We start from the raw sequence: 22,486 nt of genomic DNA, 5'->3' as shown, positions 1-22,486 counted from the left end.
AGGATAAGAATTTGTACAACCTCAGAGTAGGACATAAGTATTTATGATACATCCTACTCTTAATCACAGCTAGGAATGAGAATTCTTGTTTGAGAATGAATGACATCATGTTTTATAGCACCCCCATGCTGGAAAGTGGTACTCATAATGACGTTTAGCAGTTTTCTGATACTAACACTTAGGCTTCGCAACAAAGATGATACTGATAATAATCAAAGAAGTATTTGCTGAAGAAGAACATAACAATGTAGGATATTGCAATAAGCTTCACATACATTTTGCCACTTCACAACAGCATCAAAAAAGGTACAGAAATGAGCATCAATACAAAAACACTGAGAATCAAGCACCAAATGAGAGTTAAACCAGATAATGGACATGTTTATTTAACAATTAATGATCCACAGACATACTTTCAGATCAGTCACCTTCCCCACTGTTCTGGCCATGTGAAACAATTTTGAAGCAGCAGGTAATAATACTAGCCTTTACTTGGGCTGTTTCTGAAGTCACAGTCTCCCTGTATCGGTGCTCCCAATCGTCTTTCACTGTGCAATGCTATGCCTCTTTCCATGACCCTCCTCTTATCATCTGTGTGGCTCTGTTTATCCAGTAACCTCTCTGATTCTGCTGCCTTCTAGCCTTCCCAGTCTTGTGAAGTGTTCCAGGGGTTCAATGAATGCAGAGCTCAGTGTTCCAGTGTGACATTTCACAGTCAATCACCCAACCAGTCCCATTTATCTTCTGCCAGCTACTACAGTGTAGATTGCATCCATGAGTATCTGTGATACTGTGATATCGCTTGTGATTCATATATGCGTGCTCATCCATACTTTGCTCAATTATCTTTATGTGCATGCTGATTTGCATAAATGCAGCTTACTTATAACATTACATAATGTGGAACGGTGGGGAAATGTTTAAATCTATGTATTACCTCAGGTGCTGTAAGGGTGTTTAAAGTTTGATTTAACGTTTGAGAATTGTTTTGTTTTAATGTACCAAAGCTGCATTTTATACATAATGTTTCCAGTACTTTCAATTAGGCAAGTAGTGGTTGGTTTCTTCATGTTAATGGAATAATATCCATAACAAATCGTTCCATCTCTGTCAGTTCAATGTCTTTTTATGAGCATATTGATATCCAATGTTTTTTAAAAAAAATTCCACTTTTCCCATAACGTGTGTGCCCTTCTCTGCCTTAATGCCATCTTCAAGTTAGGACAGTGCACAATCTCTCCCAAATCCTGCTGAAATTAGGAGTAGTTTCCAAAATTAGAAAAACCGATAAAATCATTTTTACTCCAGCTCATAAGAGTAAAACCAAGATTGTGAAATTTCTGAGACAGTAAGGACTGTTTTCCTACTCTGAGATACTTAATAAACAGTGGCATAGATACAGGTGCTGGTCATAAAATTAGAATATCATGACAAAGTTGATTTATTTCAGTAATTCCATTCAAAAAGTGAAACTTGTATATTAGATTCATTCATTACACACAGACTGATGTATTTCAAATGTTTATTTCTTTTAATGTTGATGATTATAACTGACAACTAATGAAAGTCGCAAATTCAGTATCTCAGAAAATTAGAATATCAATTAAGACCAATGCAAAAAAAGGATTTTTAGAAATGTTGGCCAATTGAAAGGTATGAACATGAAAAGTATGAGCACGTACAGCACTCAATATTTAGTTGGGGCTCCTTTGGCCTGGATTACTGCAGCAATGCGGCGTGGCATGGAGTCGATCAGTCTGTAGCACTGCTCAGGTGTTATGAGAGCCCATGTTGCTTTGATAGTGGCCTTCAGCTCTTCTGAATTGTTGGGTCTGGCGTATTGCATCTTCCTCTTCACAATACCCCATAGATTTTCTATGGGGTTAAGGTCAGGCGAGTTTGCTGGCCAATCAAGAACAGGGATACCATGGTCCTTAAACCAGGTACTGGTAGCTTTGGCACTGTGTGCAGGTGCCAGGTCCTGCTGGAAAATGAAATCTGCATCTCCATAAAGTTCGTCAGCAGCAGGAAGCATGAAGTGCTCTAAAACTTCCTGGTAGACGGCTGCGTTGACCTTGGACCTCAGAAAACACAATGGACCAACACCAGCAGATGACATGGCACCCCAAACCATCACTGACTGTGGAAACTTTACACTGGACCTCACGCAACATGAATTCTGTGCCTCTCCTCTCTTCCTCCAGACTCTGGGACCTTGATTTCCAAAGGAAATGCAAAATTTACTTTCATCAGAGAACAAAAACTTTGGACCAGTCAGCAGCAGTCCAGTCCTTTTTGTCTTTAGCCCAGGCGAGACGCTTCTGACGCTGTCTCTTGTTCAAGAGTGGCTTGACACAAGTAATGTGACAGCTGAAACCCATGTCTTACATACGTCTGTGCGTGGTGGTTCTTGAAGCACTGACTCCAGCTGCAGTCCACTGTTTGTGAATCTCCCCCACATTTTTGAATGGGTTTTGTTTCACAATCCTCTCCAGGGTGCGGTTATCCCTATTGCTTGTACACTTTTTTCTACCACATCTTGTCCTTCCCTTCGCCTCTCTATTAATGTGCTTGGACACAGAGCTCTGTGAATAGCCAGCCTCTTTAGCAATGACCTTTTGTGTCTTGCCCTCCTTGTGCAAGGTGTCAATGGTCGTCTTTTGGACAACCGTCAAGTCAGCAGACTTCCCCATGATTGTGTAGCCTACAGAACTCGACTGAGAGACCATTTAAAGGCTTTTGCAGGTGTTTTGAGTTAATTAGCTGATTAGAGTGTGGCACCAGGTGTCTTCAATATTGAACCTTTTCACAATATTCTAATTTTCCGAGATACTGAATTTGGGACTTTCATTAGTTGTCAGTTATAATCATCAACATTAAAAGAAATAAACATTTGAAATACATCAGTCTGTGTGTAATGAATGAATCTAATATACAAGTTTCACTTTTTGAATGGAATTACTGAAATAAATCAACTTCCATCCATCCATCCATTTTCCAACCCGCTGAATCCAAACACAGGGTCACGGGGGTCTGCTGGAGCCAATCCCAGCCAACATAGGGCACAAGGCAGGAACCAATCCCAGGCAGGGTGCCAACCCACCGCAGGACACACACAAACACACCCACACACACACTAGGGCCAATTTAGAATCGCCAATCCACCTAACCTGCATGTCTTTGGACTGTGGGAGGAAACCTGAGTACCTGGAGGAAACCCACGCAGACACGGGGAGAACATGCAAACTCCATGCAGGGAGGACTCGGGAAGCGAACCCAGGTCTCCTAACTGCGAGGCAGCAGTGCTACCACTGCGCCACCGTGCCACCCAAATAAATCAACTTTGTCATGATATTCTAATTTTATGACCAGCACCTGTATATTATTTAAGAGAACCGATGATTTCTTTTTTCAGAGTAACGTCTGTTCTATAGCCAGAAGAAAGAATAAACATGAGGTTAGAACCTGAGAATCAAATAAACGTCCCTACATACTGTAGCTCCGCTTCAATTCAAGCATGTATGACTCAACTACAGTATTCACATATCTGCAGGTTCAGAATGGGCACCCTTATGTAAGAACAAAGTCAATTCCAGATTATGTGTTCAAACACATTTGTGCATTAATGACATCGTGCCATTTTGTCAGATTCAGTAAAATTCTAAACAAATTTTCATCAGAGCTGCTCTACTAAACTGAGGCAGACACACATTAATTTCTGAACCATCTCATTCCAATTCCTGGTCATTCTATAGGTGTAATCAAGGAACCAACCTGTTACAACCTCTGTTACTCCAGACCAATTATAACCATCCATCAATTTTAAAATAGGTGAGAAAACTTAGAGTATCTGGAGAAAGACTACCATTTTGAGAATCAGAGTTTTCTTGTTCTGTCTGTGTTAAAGAAAAGTGCAGTTGAAAGTGCTTCTGCCTCACAGCTCCAAGAGACTGCGTTTAAGTCCTGCATACACAGGCAGTATGAATAGAATGATATTTATAGAAATGGCCACCCATCATCATAATTGCCCATCCTTATGTAAAGTTTTGATACTAAATTGTCTAAAGACAATAAATACAAAAATATACATTTGAATTCTATGACATTATAAAATTGAGAAAGTAGTAGGTCTGTAAACTGACTATGGGGAAATTAATTTCAACCTCACTGGACAATGTCAAATCATTGTTAAAATTAAAATTACACCAAAAGGCTAACTTGACCTTTTCCCATATTTTAGGCATCATAGGCCTTGTTCTTATTTAATGAAGTGGAGTAAAAAGATAGGAATAAATATAAATTTATAAGGAAAAGAATCATAAATGTTATAGAGAACAGGCATTTTTAACATAAGGCCCCCAAAAGAGCATAATTATATGTGCTATAATGAATTAAACAGGTTAGAAACTGTGGGCCCATTTAGGCCAAATATTGGAATAGTGGCACAGTGATTAGAAATGTTACTTCACTGATCCAGTGTTTCAGGTTTGAATCCTATTCTTTGTCTCTTTTGGTATGTTCTCTTGAGTCTCTGTGTGTTTTTCTCAGGGTTTTTAATTTTGTTTTGGAAGAAGAAAGCTTATGTTTCATAATGTAGGTTGGTTAAGGAATCTAAACAGGCCCAATGTAGATATGTGTCTGAGTGGGCCCTGGGACAGACTCGTGTCCTGCTCGTGATTGGTTCTTGCCTTTCCAGAGTAGTCTCTTGCTCCCTGCAATCATGAGTTGTATGAAATGGTTTGAGAATGCTACCCTACTGTATGTTATGCTGAAGTGAAGGAGGAATGATATAGTTTTATCAGAACTATCATTTTCAATTGATTAATTGTGAATTTATGTTTCTGATCCTGCTCAAGGAAAGTAACAATCCAGATACAGAATTCAACTATGACAACTTGAACATGACGATTTTAGATCTCTTTATTGCCGGAACGGAGACCACCAGCACGACACTCCGATATGGGTGGCTGATCCTCATGAAATACCCCCACATCCAGGGTAAGACATTTTCAACATCCTTGAGCAGCTGGAGACTTATGAAGAAAGCTTTTTGCAGTGGCTTTAAAGTTTAACAGTAACTGCAAATGGCCATTAAAGATACAGCAGATGAAGTATAAAATCATTTGACTGTTACACAAATGATTTACGCAAACATCTAAATGAAAGTAAAGATTCATATCGATAATATATGCTAACATTTTAAACACACACTTACACAGAGCCTTTATACAATATTATGGCACTATAGTTGTATATATTCTAACTAACAAAAGGAACATTTTAATCAGTTTTTTGGACAATTTTAAGTCCACGGATAAGTTCAGTATTTTTCAAGCTGAAGTTATTTCTTTACAAACATGGAATGTATTTATTTACCACACAAAACTGTGTTCTAAAGTTAAGTATTTTCTATAAATTTAAAAAAATATATCATGACCGCTGTTGTGCTTTACAATGGAGGGTATGCGGCTTGGAGGAAAAAACTTAAAAACTAACCAGATACACCATTTTTCAAGCCATTGTCAAGTATTGATCCATGCTTTCTCTGTTCTCAACACGTTTGTGACAACAAAAGGGATCTGGAAGTAGTCATTTTATCACATATTCCTTTTCTTTTGGTAAGGACACATTTTCTATTTCTTTGTGTGAATTATTATGGTAACACGGAAATAACTTTAAACAAAACGAGTTACATGTCATAAAAAATTTACTGTGATTTGGTCTGTCGGGAGAACTACTCCCCGGGGGGCATGAAAGAGAACTGCACAGCTGAGCTATTGTGCATGGCTGATCTACTTTATAATGGCCGGATATTGTACTTTTTTTTGTGTGTGTGTGTGTGTGTTAAAAAATTGACATATGTGGTAATTTTTTAAAGTTGTTGTCCGTGCCCAATATACTACAGCATAAAATGCCAGCGCAAGCAAGATATTTTTTTAAATTTGTAGAAAGTAATTAACTTTAGAACACAATTCGGCATATCAGATGCATATATAGCATGTTTATAAAGAAATAACTGACTTAAAAATACTAAACTTATCTGTAGCTGCGTTTTCCCAAAGTTACCAAAGTTCAGCAGCTCTGACTTAAAAAATGGGATTCAACAAAAGCCTGTCACGCAGAAATGATTCCACAGACAAAATATCTTCCTTTTTAAAAGTTTAGTTAAGTTTCAAAGTAAAACATCCATCCATCCATCCATCCATTTTCCAACCCGTTGAATCCGAACACAGGGTCACGGGGGTCTGCTGGAGCCAATCCCAGCCAACACAGGGCACAAGGCAGGAACCAATCCCAGGCAGGGTGCCAACCCACCACAGGACACACACAAACACACCCACACACCAAGCACACACTAGGGCCAATTTAGAATCGCCAATCCACCTAACCTGCATGTCTTTGGAGGAAACCAGAGCGCCCGGAGGAAACCCACGCAGACACGGGGAGAACATGCAAACTCCACGCAGGGAGGACCCGGGAAGTGAACCCGGGTCCCCAGGTCTCCCAACTGCGAGGCAGCAGCGCTACCCACTGCGCCACCGTGCCGCCCAAAAGTAAAACAGTTCACACAAAAAAGAAAATTAAAATAGCAAAAAAAGGAAAAATTTATAATAAGAAAAGTTCAGTTCTAAGCTTAATTTTGTTACATCTTAAATCATTACTATTCACTTATCATTTCCGAACCATTTCAAAATGGTCAGAAAACTGTATGCTTATCCCATTTCTAAGTTAAAAATGGGTCTTTCAAGTCCCTGTTTACTGGGACCTGTTCTAAACACAACTAGATCTATTATCACACTGTTTCTCAGTTATAGCAAGAAGATTCTGTCTCTTACTAACTTATAGGGGGAAAAGACTAAACCATTGTCTATGACTATGGAAGAAATTATATTCTATTCAAATTAAGTAAACATTAATATGAGTTTAACTGAAAACTTTAACTTTCTAAAATTGGCTCTTACATTATCATTTAACAAGATTAATTTTTTCTTTTAAGAACCGAAGTAAAAGAGTTAGATTACAAGACTCCTTAGGACATATACAGAAATAATAAAATTCTGGACAGAAAGATAGTTCTATATTGATCATTGAGGGTATATTCACTATATTTTATCCATTAATCTATTTTAAGTTACTGTTTTTTGTTGTTTTTTTTTTTTCAAGACTCACTAAGTGAAATGTCCTCGCAATGTGTGTCATGCCAAGTTAAACCTCTACATTATTAAAGTTAACAATAGATCTGTGGGAAACAAGACTCATTGCTAACTTTTGTGAATGTGGAGAAATCAAGCAGACGCCACTTGAACCATCCATCCATCCATCCATTCATCCATTATCCAACCCGCTGAATCCGAACACAGGGTCACGGGGGTCTGCTGGAGCCAATCCCAGCCAACACAGGGCACAAGGCAGGAACCAATCCCGGGCAGGGTGCCAACCCACCGCAGGACACACACAAACACACCCACACACCAAGCATACACTAGGGCCAATTTAGAATCACCAATCCACCTAACCAGCATGTCTTTGGACTGTGGGAGGAAACCGGAGCGCCCGGAGGAAACCCACGCAGACACGGGGAGAACATGCAAACTCCAAACAGGGAGGACCCGGGAAGCGAACCCAGGTCCCCAGGTCTCCCAACTGCGAGGCAGCAGCGCTACCCACTGCGCCACCGTGCCGCCCCACTTGAACTGGAATGTGAATATATGATTCCCTATATCAGTGTTTCTCAACCTTTAAGTATTTGTAGTTTTCATAACAGTTTTAATCGCGTCCCCCTAATGTTTTTTTGAAAGGAGCCCACTAATACCAATTTTTTCTTTTTTAATTAATGATATATCATAGATGCGTATTTTATTATACCCACTTAACTTTTATCGACATTTATTTAACTATTTATTTTTCTAGTATCAGAATGTAGTTTAAGTTAATTTGTTTTGGTTTCAATAGATGTATTTTTCATATTTTCGATTCTTGTTTTCTTTTTTCACATCTTTGCTCCCCCCTTTTTGTTACTTCGCACCCCCCTGTGGGGCCTGCCGCACAGTTTAAGAACCACTGCCCTGTATTAAATATAGAACTCCCTGTTTGTCTGTGACTGTCTTTTCTGTTAGGACCAGCTGTATGTGACCCTATGTCTTGACAGCATTATATCCCATATTCGTAATGTAGGGAACCAGTATCCATTCATCCATTTTCTGCATCTGAATTTCCAGGGGGTTCAGCCTATCATAGCAATATTGGGTTTGAGGCAGTAAACAACACTGGATTGGACAGCATTTCATAGTACACTCTTGCACACTCTTTCAGTCTTACTCGGTCAGTCTAGAGCCACCAGTGCCCCAAGTCAAGTCAAGTTGGGGAACATGCACTGGTACAATGCGTTGCCACACCCACTACACAATGAAACAACTTGGGATCCCGGTTGGCAACCCCATAGACAGACACGCAGTCCAGTCCCACCCTCCGGAAATGACCCTCTATCTGCCGCAGCCAGGTGTTACGTGGGCGACCCCTTGGCCTGGTCCTGCCCCTCGGGTCCCCAACAATGAGGATCTTACGAGCTGGATCACCCTCTGGGAAATGCGCCACATGACCGTAGTGTCGTAACTGACGCTCCCTCACAGTGCAGGTTATGTGCCTCATTTGGGACTCCATGAGCAACTGCTCATTCGACACAAAGTCAAACCAATAGTACCCAAGGATTTTCTGCAGAGACACAGTACCAAAGGAGTCCAGTCTTCATCTCAGGTCACTGGATAGCGTCCATGTCTTGCAAGCATATAGCAAGACAGGAAGCACCAGAACTCTAAAGACTTGGACCTTCGTCTTTTTGAGTAAATATTGGGAGCACCACACACCCCTTTCCTGCGACCCCATGACTCCCCATGCTCTCCCAATCCGTCTACTGACTTCATAGAAAGAGTCACCAGAGACATGAATGTCACTGCCAAGATGAGTAAACCTCTCAACAAGGTCAACACTCTCTCTGCAAACAGACACACAGCTGATGGTTGTGCCCAAGAGGTCATTAAAGGCCTGGATCTTGGTTTTTATCCAGGACACTCACAAGCCCAGACACTTAGACTCCTCACTCAGTCTCTTGAGCGCCCTGATGAGAGCCTCCATTGACTCCACGAAGATCACAGCATCGTCAGCAAAGTCAAGATCCGTGAATCTTTCTTCACCAACAGATGCCCCACAGCCGCTGGACCCCACGACCTTGTCCAACACCCAGTCCATACAAGCATTGAACAGAGTAGGAGCAAGAACACACCCCTGACGAACCCCAGAATCAACTGGGAAAAATGCAGAGGTTCTGCCTCCACTCTGCACAGCACTCACAGTACCAGTGTACAGGCCAGCTATGATATCCAGCAACCTCAAGGGTATCCCGCAAACCCTCAGGATGTCCCACAGGGCAACTCGATCAACTGAATTGAACACTTTACGAAAATCTACAAAGGCTCCAAAGAAACTCTGCCGATATTCGTATTTGCGCTCCATGAGAACCCTCAGTGCCAGGATGCGGTCGATGGTAGACTTCTTAGGCGTAAAACCAGACTGTTCCGGTCACTGGTAGGTCAGCAGGTGATCACGGATCCTATTTTGGACAACCCTAGCAAGGACCTTACCCAGCACTGAGAGCAGTGTTATCCCCCTGTAGTTGCTGTAATCCAGGCGATCACCCTTCCCTTTCCAGATAGGGACGACAAGTCCCATTTTCCAGTCAGTTGAGATGATGCCAGTCTCCCAAATGGAAGCAAAGATTGCTTGCAATGCCAGGAGGACAGCTTTACCACCTGCCTGAAGAAGTTCACCCCGGATACCACAGATCCCTGCAGCCTTTCCTTCCCTCAGCTGGTTCACCACCTGTGCAATCTCAGTGAGATTGGGTGGTTCACAGCTAATTGGAGGATCAGCCTCAAGGACCGTTGACCCAGAGATATCCAACATCCTAGCCGAAAGCTGATCCTCCGCCTAGTGCCCCTAGTATGCACATATTTTGGGTATTCAAAGAAAAATCACGGCAACTCAGGAAAAAGTTCGTCGGCTGCCAAAAGTCAATGACTAGGCTGAGAATCAGCTAAGTGACTTGAAACACAGCAGCCCTAACCGCTGTGCCACTCCTGTGGTTCATAAATTAGGTACAGCTACACAGACATTCTCCTTTTCATATAACGTGTGACTTCAGATAATGTATATAAGAAACCAAATGCCTCAATTTTTTTGTACTGAGAAGAATTAGTTTTCAGTTCAATTCAGTGGTATTGCCATTATATCTTACAGCAGAATGAAAAGCATTTTTTACTAGACACAGTTATGCAGAAATATACAGTAACAGTACAATGCATGTTATAATGATGCAGAAGGCACAAATTATTAACAGTGCAATGATAATGTAAAATAGTCAATAATTAAATATGTTCCCAAATACGTTTTAAAATTATTTCAGTTATGCATTGGGGTGTTCATCAATCCCAAAGAACCTGTTTTGCAGTTACATTTTTTGTTGAAGTTAATCAACAATTTTAATTGCATCGAGGAGACAACAGCTCACTATTTTATCTTGTAGCAGGGCAAAGTTGTTTGGCGATGTAGACTTTGGATCTCAGTCGATGTAGAGTACAGTATGCTCTGCTCATGGAGCTCCTTGTGATATGCTGGTGCAGTAATATCCAACGTACAACAACATCGTTTATTTATATAGCACATTTTTATACAAGCAATGTTGCTCAAAATGCTTAAGAAGATGACAAAAAGATAGTTATATGAAATGAAAAATAAAAAAGGTTAGGCAAAATTATTAAACAATAAGCAACAAGGAAAAAGGTAAGGTCAAATGGCTGGGAGGACAGTAAAAAAAAATAAAAAATTCCAGTTAGGCTGGAGAAAAAATGAAAACTGCAGAGATTCCAAGGTCTGAAAAACCACTCAGCCCCCACTGGGCATTTTGCCTAACATAAATGGTCATAAATCAGTCTGTTTTGTTTTCAAGCTTCACATGATAGTATATGATAATGTTCTGGACAGCTCGGACACCCATCTTCAGTCCATCAACACAGGGGGCTGCAGACAATAGTAGAGATTGTGGAACCATAAAGAACATAATAATTCTATGCCCATATTGTCTATCTGAAAATACAACTAAAATGTAGCTACGAAAAAGCCATGTTAAAATAATGTGTTTTTAGCAATATATTTAAAGGATCCACTGTTCTATCCTTGCCAATTTCTGTTGGTAAAGTATTCCAGATTTTGGGTACAGAATAGCAAAAGGCCATCCCACCACTTTTTTAAGTTTGGCTCTTTGAATTATAAGCAGAATTCCATTTGAAGATCTAAGGTTGCAAAGTGGGGTGTAGGGGGACAGACATTCCAAAGTATAGGATGGAGCAAAATTATCTAAGGCTTTGTAAACCATTAGTAGTATTTTAAAGTCCATTCTGAATGATATGGGTAATCAATGAAACAATGCTAAAACTGGTGAGATGTGCTAAGATTTTCTTTTCCTAGATTCTGGCTGTGGCATGCTGCACTATTTGCGGGCAATTGATGTCTTTCATAGGTAGTTCATGTCATATGCAATTTTGAACAATGGTGCTTGAGGCAGATTTATAATCTTTAGGAATGGAAGTTACCTGACATTTCCCAAGACTATTTTATCCCAAAACACTTGACACACCATGACACAATAATGTTCAGATTTTTTTAGGTTCTAAAATGTAAAAGTTTTAATTCTGAAACACAATGCAATTCATTTCCTTTAAATTTGACTCACATATTTAATGAAGTTAGGCTTGAAATCATATTCTTATTAGCAAATAACGATTCCACCTTATATGAGAAAAACATTTAATTAACCAAATTCATCCATCTGTGGAAATAAGGATTTTTTTTTTGCAATAGTGACCAGTAGGGGGCACCGCAGCCTCAGAAACCTCAGACACAATAATCTCCAGACACACTTTAAGCTCAAATAAAGGGTTTTATTGAGTCCCAACACATTCTTCACACGAATAACAACAAATCCAGCACCAAGCACAATTCTCCTCCAAGAGTGTAGCCCACTGCCTCCTGACTCATCCATGTGTGGCAGCAGACTCCTTTTTAAGGCAGACCCAGTAATGTTTCCGGTGCCATTCTGTCTTCTCGAGGAAGCACCTCTGGCCCATAGAAAAAGGAGGGTGGTCATCCCACGACAGTGCACTCTATCGATCCCAAGGGACCGCTATAGGGCTGCACTTCTGGACTCCATCTCCCTAGCACCCCTATGGGTGCCCCAGCTGGGTTCTCATACAAGGACTACTGCCACCTAGCACAAGAGGATGGCACCACTCTCAAGTTCCAGCATCCACTGGTTCATCCATTATTTTAAACTGGCTGGACACAAACTTATCTTTTTATCCTGCCATCCGTTGTTCCTCTCGGGCCTCCCTTCCAGGTTATAAACCAAGCTCCTTCCTGGCCGGGATGCCCATTCTTATCCCATAGCAAGTAATCATAAAATAGATGGCCCACCACAAATATTAACACCTTCGCAAAACTCCTACCTATACATGACACCTATTAAAAAATAAATCCCTGTATTTTTCATTAGTGAATCAGTGATTTGTCACTACAAAAGAAAAAAACTGCAATACTGTGCTGTAGCATATTTTCTTGTACTTCTATCACTTACCATTTGACAACAGACACTTAATAATGCAGCACCACTTTCAAACTCTCTGTATTTCTCATTAAATGACAGACAGAGAGACAGTCGGAACAGAGAGGAGGAGAAATGCTTGTATACATATGGGCAAAACAATCATTTTCATTAAAGCAATGAAAGCTCACTCTATGAACTTGTCACCTTACAGTATTTATTTTGATTGCTTAGTGATACTGTGATGTTAATTTTTTGCCACTGATTTTACTTCTTTAAATTCAGAGAATGTCCAGAAAGAAATTGATATGGTGATTGGGCAGGAACGTGCCCCTGCCATGGAGGACCGGAGGAAGATGCCATACACTGATGCTGTACTCCACGAAATCCAGAGGTTCATTGATCTTCAACCTTTAAATGTTTTTCATAAGACAACAAGAGACACCATTTTCAGGGGTTACACCATTCCAGAGGTGAGAATGCATTTTTAATTGAAATTAAGCTGGTCAATTTCCTAGTGAAATGCAAATTGGAAGCAATAATCACACCACAAAGCTCTTCTGTTCTTTTGCTCTATGTATATTAAGGGACGGAACAGTGGTGTCCTAATGGAGTTTGCAAGTTCACTTAGTATGTGCATGGATTTTTCGGGTACTCCAGTTTTCCTCCTAGATTACAAAAATGTGTGTTAGGGTAACTTGAGACTCTGAAATGGCCTTGTTTGAGTGTGGGTGTGCACTTGAATGAGCCTTATGATGAACTGGCACCCTGTTCGGGAATGGTTCCTGCCTTGTGCCCAATGTTGCAAGAAGATGATCCAACACCTGTGACCCTGAACTGGATTAAGAGAGAGTTGTGTGATTGATTATAACCATGGTGACTCTGCTGTGCTTTATACTTACACCCATATACATTCCACTCATTAAAATATTTTCCTCTCATTCATATCACAAAATTTCTAGTTATCCATCTTTTCACTTATTATCTTATCATCTACTGTTAAATTCTGCTCCGTACTTCTAAAATTTTTTAAAATTTTTTATTGAGGATTTGTTCTGTTCTGTGTATTGTATTGTATTGTATTGTATTGTATTGTATTGTATTGTATTGTATTGACCCCCTTCTTTTGACACCCACTGCACGCCCAACCTACCTGGAAAGGGGTCTCTCTTTGAACTGCCTTTCCCAAGGTTTCTTCCATTTTTCCCTACTAGGTTTTTTTTGGGAGTTTTTCCTTGACTTCTTAGAGAGTCAAGGCTGGGGGGCTGTCAAGAGGCAGGGCCTGTTAAAGCCCATTGCGGCACTTCCTGTTTGATTTTGGGCTATACAAAAATGAACTGTATTGTATTGTATTGACCTTATTTTACTTTGTAATTTATGCCTTTGATGGGTCTTTATGTCAAAAAATTTCTTGAAATGATGACTACCTGATTTCACATGAGCACTTTCAGTTATCTTTATCGGGGAATTTTTAGCAACAAGAGGGTGATGCTCAGAATTGTTGTTTTATACAATACAATACAATTTATTTTTTGTATAGCCCAAAATCACACCGGAAGTGCCGCAATGGGCTTTAACAGGCCCTGCCTCTTGACAGCCCCCCAGCCTTGACTCTCTATGAAGACAAAGAAAAACTCCCCAAAAAAAACCTTGTAGGGCAAAAATGGAAGAAACGTCAGGAAAGCCAGTTCAAAGAGAGACCCCTTTCCAGTTAGGTTGGGCGTGCAGTGGGTGTCAAAAGAAGGGGGTCAATACAATACAATACACAGAACAGAATGAATCCTCAATACAGTATAAAAATAAAAATTTTAGAAGTACGGAGCAAAATTTAACAGTAGATGATAACACAAAATAAGATTTGGATATGTTTAAAGTCCTGGAGACCTCATCCATCAAGCTGCCTCCCCCATTTGGCTATTCCACAGCTGAAACAGTGCTGGGCCAGCCAATCCGATGAAAGGACCCCTCTTTCCCACGATTCCTGCAATCCTCCATCTGGGATGACTTTACCTTAGGCAGGCAAAACAACTTTGCAGTTGGACCGTGGGCACCAAGTGCCACATTTGAGTACCAAGAAGAGAAACAGAATATTTGAAGGTTAGAATCCAATTGTAACCAGATGACTGTGTGTGTAAAATTTGGACATGCTTCTGTCTTCATATGTCCATTTTGGACTCTTTGGTTTCCTCACACCTCCTAAAGATATACGCATTAATATAATTGGCACAATTTGAATATCCTATAATGGGTAGAGGGTTGTGTGCAGAAATGGATACTGATCTTCAGACATTGACACTAACCCAGTGCAGAAAATGAATGGAAAAATTAATTATTATACTTTTAAATACATCCATTTTTATTGTTTAATTACTTTACTTTCCGGTCGCTGCTCTGTAGCAGACCTCTCAGTGCATCTCTCCGTGTTTTGTACCTGTTTTTTGTTCTTAAATCATGTAAAATTGTTTTCTTTTTATTTTCTTTTTCTTTTTACTAGTCTGCAAGTAGTTATTTCTATAAAATGCTTAACAACATTTGCGAAAGTTTTTTATTTTTGATCGTTATCGCCTTTGGAATCCAACGGGACACTAACGCACTACCTGCGCAGGAAATCCCAGGTGTGTGGCCGGCACTGTTCATTTACAGCCGGGATGCGTTGCTATCTATGAGACCAGCTACCAGTTACTCCCCGTGTATTACTAATATACCAGACGAATTAAAATCTTTGAAACCCAGAAAGCGAGGAAAAAGAGGTGGACTACGAGTACGTCTGAGACGGAGAAGTTTTAAAACACCTTTGCCAACCATCATCATGAGCAACGCACAGTCCTTGCGAAATAGACTGGACGAGCTGAGAGCATCTGCGCGATACCTCCACGAGTACTGTGAAAGCTGTCTGATGTGCTTTATGGAGACCTGGTTTAATAATACAGACTCGGATACAGCAGTTGAAGTAGATGGATTTGTTTGCGTACAGCAAGACAGAAATCCAGCTTCTGGTAAGCAGACGGGTGGTGGGGTCTGTCTTTACATTAACAAAAGGCGGTGCAGGAATATCACTGAGAAAGAGCGCATCTGCACGCCAAATATTGAATTACTCACTGTCAGACTTCGCCCATACTATCTACCATGGGAGTTTAATCAGTTATTTTTGACAGTCGTTTACATTCCGCCGCATGCTGATGTGGGAGCTGCAGCTGAATCAATTCTTGAAACTGCTCATAAACTAGAAACCAAATCACCTGGTTCTTTTAAACTTGTGATGGGTGATTTTAATTTATGCAGTCTGGAGTCAGTATTACCAAATTATCATCAATATGTGAATATTAACACTAGAGGGGACAAAACTCTGGACAAGTGCTATGGAAATGTCCCTAATGCCTACATATCGCATCACAGAGCAGCCCTGGGTGCGTCTGACCACGTCGTTGTTCATCTTCTCCTGAAGTACAAACAGAAACTGAAACAAGAAAAAACCAGCCATACAAACAACACAAAACTGGTGCAAGGAAAGTGTAGAGGAAGTGCAGGAATGCTTCTCCAGTACAAATTGGGATCTGCTGACATCCTCACAGTCACTGAATGAGGCCACCTATATTGTCAGCGAATATATTCAATTCTGTGAGTCTATGATCATTAAAAAAAAATCTGTCAAGGTGTACCCAAACAGTAAGCCATGGATCACTAAAGAGGTTAAAGCATTACTATTGCAAAAGCAACATGCACATCAAGAAAATAAGTTAGAAGATAAGCGAATTTTACAGTAAAGGATTAACAGGTTAATTAAACAAAATAAAAAGATGTATGGGGAAAAAATCAAGAGGTGGTTCAATGATAACAATCCAAAGCAGGTCTGGAAGGGACTAAAAACAATTACAGGACTGGGCCCTAAAAAGAATGTGGATTTTCCAGCTGACAAAGACCACAAGCTTTTAGCAGATGAACTGAATAACTTTTATGCCAGATTTGAAACAAGTGATTTCAGCACCCAAAATACAGAAATAAAGGAAATGCTTTATAAAAACACCAGGTATTCTGCTGTGATGGGGTTCAGTTTAACTGAAGTGGAAAAAGGCTTGCGGCAGGCCAAAACAAACAGTGCAGTGGGACCAGACGGCATATCAGGCCGGCTCTTAAAGTCTTGCTCTAAGCAGCTCTCCCCAGTTTTTCATTTGCTTTTTAACTGGTCTCTGACCTGTGGTATTGTACCTAATCTGTGGAAACAATCAATCATTACCCCTGTATCTAAGGTTTCTAGGCCAAGCTGTTTAAATGACTACAGACCAGTGGCACTTACATCTATTCCAATGAAATGCCTTGAACACTTGGTGAAAAACATTTTAATGACAGAGACAAAGTCTTTTCAAGACAACAATCAATTTGCTTATTGTGCAAACAGAAGTGTGGAAGATGCTCTGCTTGTTATCTTACATCAAATCTATACCTTTCTTGATCAGCCTGGTTCATATGTCAGAGCACTATTTTTGGATTTTTCTTCAGCGTTCAATACTATACAGCCTCATATACTGATTGGAAAATTAAACAGTATGAATGTAAACCCATTTATCACACTATGGATTCAGAACTTTCTTTTAAATCGTTCACAGACAGTTAAAGTTCAGGACACTTTTTCAATAGCCATTCATTCAAACACAGGAAGTCCACAGGGGTGTGTCTTATCACCATTACTGTTTACTCTGTACACAAGTGACCTGAGACAAAACAATGACCACTGCTCCATTATTAAGTATGCCGATGACACCATGATCATAGGACGTATATCTGGGGAGGATGAAAGCCACTATCTAAATCAAGTGGACTATATGGTAAACTGGTGCAATAAAAACTCTCTCACTCTGAATGTAAAAAAGACCAAAGAAATGATATTTGATTTTAAGAGACAGAAATCTGTATGTTCACCTATTGTAGTTCTGGGAGAGGAGGTAGAAATAGTGAATGAATATAAATACTTAGGAACTTACCTAGATAACAATCTTAACTGGAATACAAATACAAAAAAAATATTTTCTAAATGCAACCAGCGCTTATTTCTCCTCCATAAACTCAAACTATTTAAAGCAGACAAGGACCTTATGTTGTCCTCCTATCGTAGTATGATCCAGTCCGTGATCACTTTCAGTTTCATTGCCTGGTTTGATAGTCTGACAAACCAAAACTCAAAAAAGCTCCAGCAGATTACGAAGTATGCAGCTAAAGTTATTGGGGCTGATGTAGATGATTTGACTGGTGTGTGTCAGAGGGCAATGCTAAAGAAACTGGAAATCATCTCAACTGATGACAGACATCCATTACATGTAGAACTAAACCTCAGTAAATCAGGAAGGATAGTTGCTTTGAAAACCCACACAAATCGCTCCAGAAACTCCTTTCTTCCTAGTGCCATATGACTTTTCAATAAGAAATATCGGAGATAATGTTTAAGGTTTTGATATATATCATGTTACCTTTTTTTTTTTTGGTATAAATATGTTTTATCTAACTGTCTTACCTTAACCTTTCTTATTTCTATTTGTCTGTTTTATTTCAATCTGTCTGTTACCTGTTATTAGATGCAACTGAGAAGGCAAATTTCATGTTTTCCTGTGTAAACATGACTAAATAAAGAAACCTAAACCTAAATAAAGAAATCTAAACCTAAACATGTATTTTATTCATACTATTCTAAGCATTGTTTGTGATTGTGATCCAGAATACAGTGGTGATCCCCATGCTTCATTCGGTGCTGTTTGAAAAGACAAAGTGGGCAACCCCTGACACCTTCAACCCTAGTCACTTCTTGGATGAAAATGGCTGCTTCAGAATGAATCCATCTTTCATGCCTTTTTCCACAGGTACAAATGTTTTAAAGAATTATTCAGGGAGTTTTCAGTATGGTGGTTTTCAGTACCACTGCAAATTAGCTGTAAGAAGCTAATATTGGTGTCATTTTCATTTATCTTTCTTTGCGTAACCTTTGCACAACTGTTTTTGAAAGGGGAAGTGTGCACTAACAAATGTACAGCAGGTACATGAAAATATTTAATTCACATTAAAATATGGTGCATATAAGTATTTTTTAAGAAATTATATGAAACAGTTCAAAAACTCAAGTCAGGAAACATTCAGCTGTTTCAGCTGAATATAGAACAGAATATTTGGGAGCAGCTTAGGTAGCTGAAAATGGTTTCACAAATCTAAGTCTTTAATTTCATATGTTATTAAGTGAGGACTTAACTATACACATTCATACTTTTTAATTTGTCAAGGAAAAGGAACAACCTTTGTTTCCACCAGTTTTTACAATAATATTTGCTGTTTTCGGTATCATTTGCTTTTACAGAGTACTTTTTAGCAAGCACAATTGTAGATTAAACTTTTCTAAGACTTCTCCTTCTTTTAGTTGAAGTCTGATGTATCAAGTTCATGTAAATAATGCCCCATTACTGTTTCATTATTTAATTTTTTTCCTCAATTTGATGATATCATTTCATCACTGTTTTGAGTGTGTTTTTCATCATGGGTGCTGGCATTTTGTTTTTGCCTTTGCAGAAGAAACCCCTCAGGAAGACAGGAATAGTTCAATCAAGTATATTTTTATTCAGTCACAGATGAGTACCTGGATTCTACTTTGTAAGGCAGAAGAGCAAAGTTCAATTTTTCGATTGGCTTTTTATAATTTTTTCTTCCTCCCCCTTTTCCTTAGTTCATCAAAAAGCATAATATCGTTTACTTACGCATTTTATTTTATTACGCTAATGGGCCATCTGTTCTCTTTTTTTTTTTCTTTTTCTTGTCAGATACACCCTAAAGAAGGAAAGGTCATCTTTCCTGTGTCAAATAGAGGCGTTCTTAAAGAAACTGAAATTGTCCTTATCAGATGCCTGTAAGAATAACCTGCCATTATAGCAAAACGGGTTTGCCAACTATTAACCCTAAGTAGCTCGCAAGCAGTTAATTTGATCTTTCACACCTTTATTGGCATTTTCATTTTACAGTTGTTTGATACTCTGATATACGTTGGCTGTGTGTGCCTTGTGACTTATGGTAGTCATGTTATGAAAGATGGATACTTGCATCTGAGCTTTGATATTGTTGGCAATGTAAAGGAAAAACCGCAATCAAAACTAGTTTTGTGAAGAAAATTTTTTAACTTTGACTTCGGTGTAGCTTTTGGCTACAAATTTAACATCAACCTTTTAAACAGATGCTCAGTTTTCTGTCGAATTGTGCATTGAACTTCGCTATGAGTGAACTCCCTTCTAAATATCCCCAAAATCTCTATGACTCAAATATGATAAATGTTGCCCATTAGCACAGGTCTGGGGAAAAATTCTAGACCTTTTGATCTTGATTTAATTACTGTATAGTCCTGAGCACGTTACTTATCCAGACAGTCGTGTAACTGGGCGAATATGGAAAGAACAGGCATCATTGTGTTTTCAACATTTCTTTTTTATAAGTCTTCTAAATAATTAACTTAATATGCATTAATCGAATGATTTAAAGTAATTAATCATATATTAAATAAACAGATAATTAATGTCAAACAGAGGTTAGTGTTGCTGCCTTCTATGTTCCAAGTTTAAATCACATGTCAGTTTGTATCTGTTTGGAGCTTCCATATTCTCTCAATGTTAGATGAGTTGCTCATGTCACCCCCTCCAACACCCCATAGACATGCATGTTAGGTTAACTGGTGATTTTTAAATTGTCTTTGCAACGATGTAGCATGAGTGGACCTTGTGAAGGACTTATGTCTTGTTTGGGGCTTGTACTTACTTTGTTACAAGTTTGTTAATATACACTCCAATAACTCTGACAATGAATTGTATTGTGAGGTTTTAGGAATGTTTTGTTGAATAGGATAGGTGATCTGGAATCATTTGCTTGAGGTGTTTATAATAAACGTGCAAATAATGTGTAAAGTGTTTCTCTTTTCTTACTTTCCTTAAACTCCTCACCATCTAGGATCAGCAGTCAGATATTCATTTCACAAGCAAAGGTCTAACACAGCAATGTTTATATTCAAATCAGAAACACTGCCAACAGTATTCTGAATTCAGTAAATATAGACAAAAATTACTGCATAACATTCAATTTCAATAGTAGACTGACCACATTGCCTAGTGTTTCTTGTGCCAAGTTTTGTTACTAATTGATATATTTCTTTATATTGCAGGAAAGCGCATCTGTGCAGGTGAAGGTCTGGCCAAAATGGAGCTTTTCTTGTTTTTCACAACCCTCCTGCAGAATTTCTCATTTTGCCCCACTGAGGATCCTGACAGTATTAGCCTATCACCAGATTCTAAGTTAGTTTTTAAAACTCTCAGGCCGTATAAGTTTAAGGCAATTCCACGATAGTGTAGTAACCAGAAACGTTCAAGACTTTCGTTCAGCTATTCTTGTTTTCTGGGTGACTTTTACCCATGTTCAGTTATTTTGGTTATTATGCACAGTAGGAGTGAGGATTAGTTTGATTGCTAACTAGCTTGGTGTATGGATGCACACTAAGAGCAGTCCACATCCTGAGCTAGAGTAACAAACTTTTAAGAAGCATCGAAGTGTTAACTACAATGTTTATATACTGCTGAATGCCTTTGGATACTGGTTATTTATTTAATAAAGGCTTTCTGATGGATATCTTTGTCGTGGACCAATTTTTACCCATGTTGAGTGAAAAAGCACAACAATAATAAGCAAGTAAATGTTTAAAAACTGAGTAACTTAAAATACAAGATGAGATTAATTATGCAAGCAAAGACAGTCTAAGAATATTCTTCATTTTAACACTTTTTAATTTTATTATCTGAACTTGCATTACTACCACTGTGTGTCCTTTTGCTGTGTTCTTTTGTTTAAAAATGTAATTTAATTTACTGTGAAAGGTGCTATATAGAATAATTATTGGTAGGAAACTCTTCTTCTTCTTCTTTCAGCTGCTCCCATTAGGGGTTGCCAAAGCGGATCATCTTCCTCCATATCTTTCTGTCCTCTGCATCTTGTTCTGTTACACCCATCACCTGCATGTCCTCTCTCACCACATCCATAAACCTTCTCTTAGGTCTTCCTCTTTTCCTCTTCCTGGCATCTCTATCCTTAGCATCCTTCTCCCAATATACCCAGCATCTCTCCTCTTCACATGTCCAAAACAACACAATCTCGCCTCTCTGACTTTGTCTCCCAACCGTCCAACTTGAGCTGACCCTCTAATGTCCTCATTTCTAATCCTATCCATCCTCGTCACACCCAGTGCAAATCTTAGCATCTTTAACTCTGCTACCTCCAGCTCTGTCTCCTGCTTTCTGGTCAGTGCCACCGTTTCCAACCCATATAACATAACTGGTCTCACTACCGTCCTGTACACCTTCCCTTTCATTCTTGCTGATACTTGTCTGTCACAAATTACTCCTGACACTCTTCTCCACCCATTCCACCCTGCCTGCACTCTCTTTTTCACCTCTCTTCCACAATCCCCATTACTCTGTACTGTTGATCCCAACTCTACTCTGTGCATCCTCACCATTCCACTGACCTCCCTCTCATTTACACACATGTATTCTGTCTTGTTCCTACTGACCTTCATTCCTTTCCTCTCTAGAGCATATCTCCACCTCTCCAGGGTCTCCTCAACCTGCTCCCTACTATCGCTACAGATCACAATGTCATCAGAAAACATCATACTCCACGGGGACTCCTGTCTAATCTCATCTGTCAACCTGTCCATCACCACTGCAAATAAGAAAGGGCTCAGAGCCGATCCCTGATGTAATCCCACCTCCAACTTGAATGCATCCATCACTCCTACTGTAGACCTCACCACTGTCACACTTCCCTTGT

At 39.4% G+C, this 22,486-nt stretch overlaps 1 protein-coding gene across 1 annotated transcript in view; it reads left to right on the top strand.

Moving 5' to 3' along the window:
* LOC114648155 (cytochrome P450 2B4-like) overlaps positions 1 to 21,287 on the top strand; it is a 33,147-nt gene extending 11,860 nt beyond the window's left edge. Inside the window, exons 6-9 of the mRNA XM_051918875.1 lie at positions 4,857 to 4,998; positions 12,938 to 13,125; positions 18,360 to 18,501; positions 20,829 to 21,287. Coding sequence (XP_051774835.1) covers positions 4,857 to 4,998; positions 12,938 to 13,125; positions 18,360 to 18,501; positions 20,829 to 21,010 — 654 coding nt within the window. The 3' untranslated portion in view covers positions 21,011 to 21,287. The remainder of the gene's footprint in view (positions 1 to 4,856; positions 4,999 to 12,937; positions 13,126 to 18,359; positions 18,502 to 20,828) is intronic.
* Positions 21,288 to 22,486: the final 1,199 nt, after the last annotated feature.

Source organism: Erpetoichthys calabaricus, chromosome 1, assembly GCF_900747795.2.
Source record: "Erpetoichthys calabaricus chromosome 1, fErpCal1.3, whole genome shotgun sequence".
Taxonomy (NCBI): Eukaryota; Metazoa; Chordata; class Cladistia; order Polypteriformes; family Polypteridae; genus Erpetoichthys; species Erpetoichthys calabaricus.
This window is presented reverse-complemented; position numbering and strand designations above follow the sequence as displayed.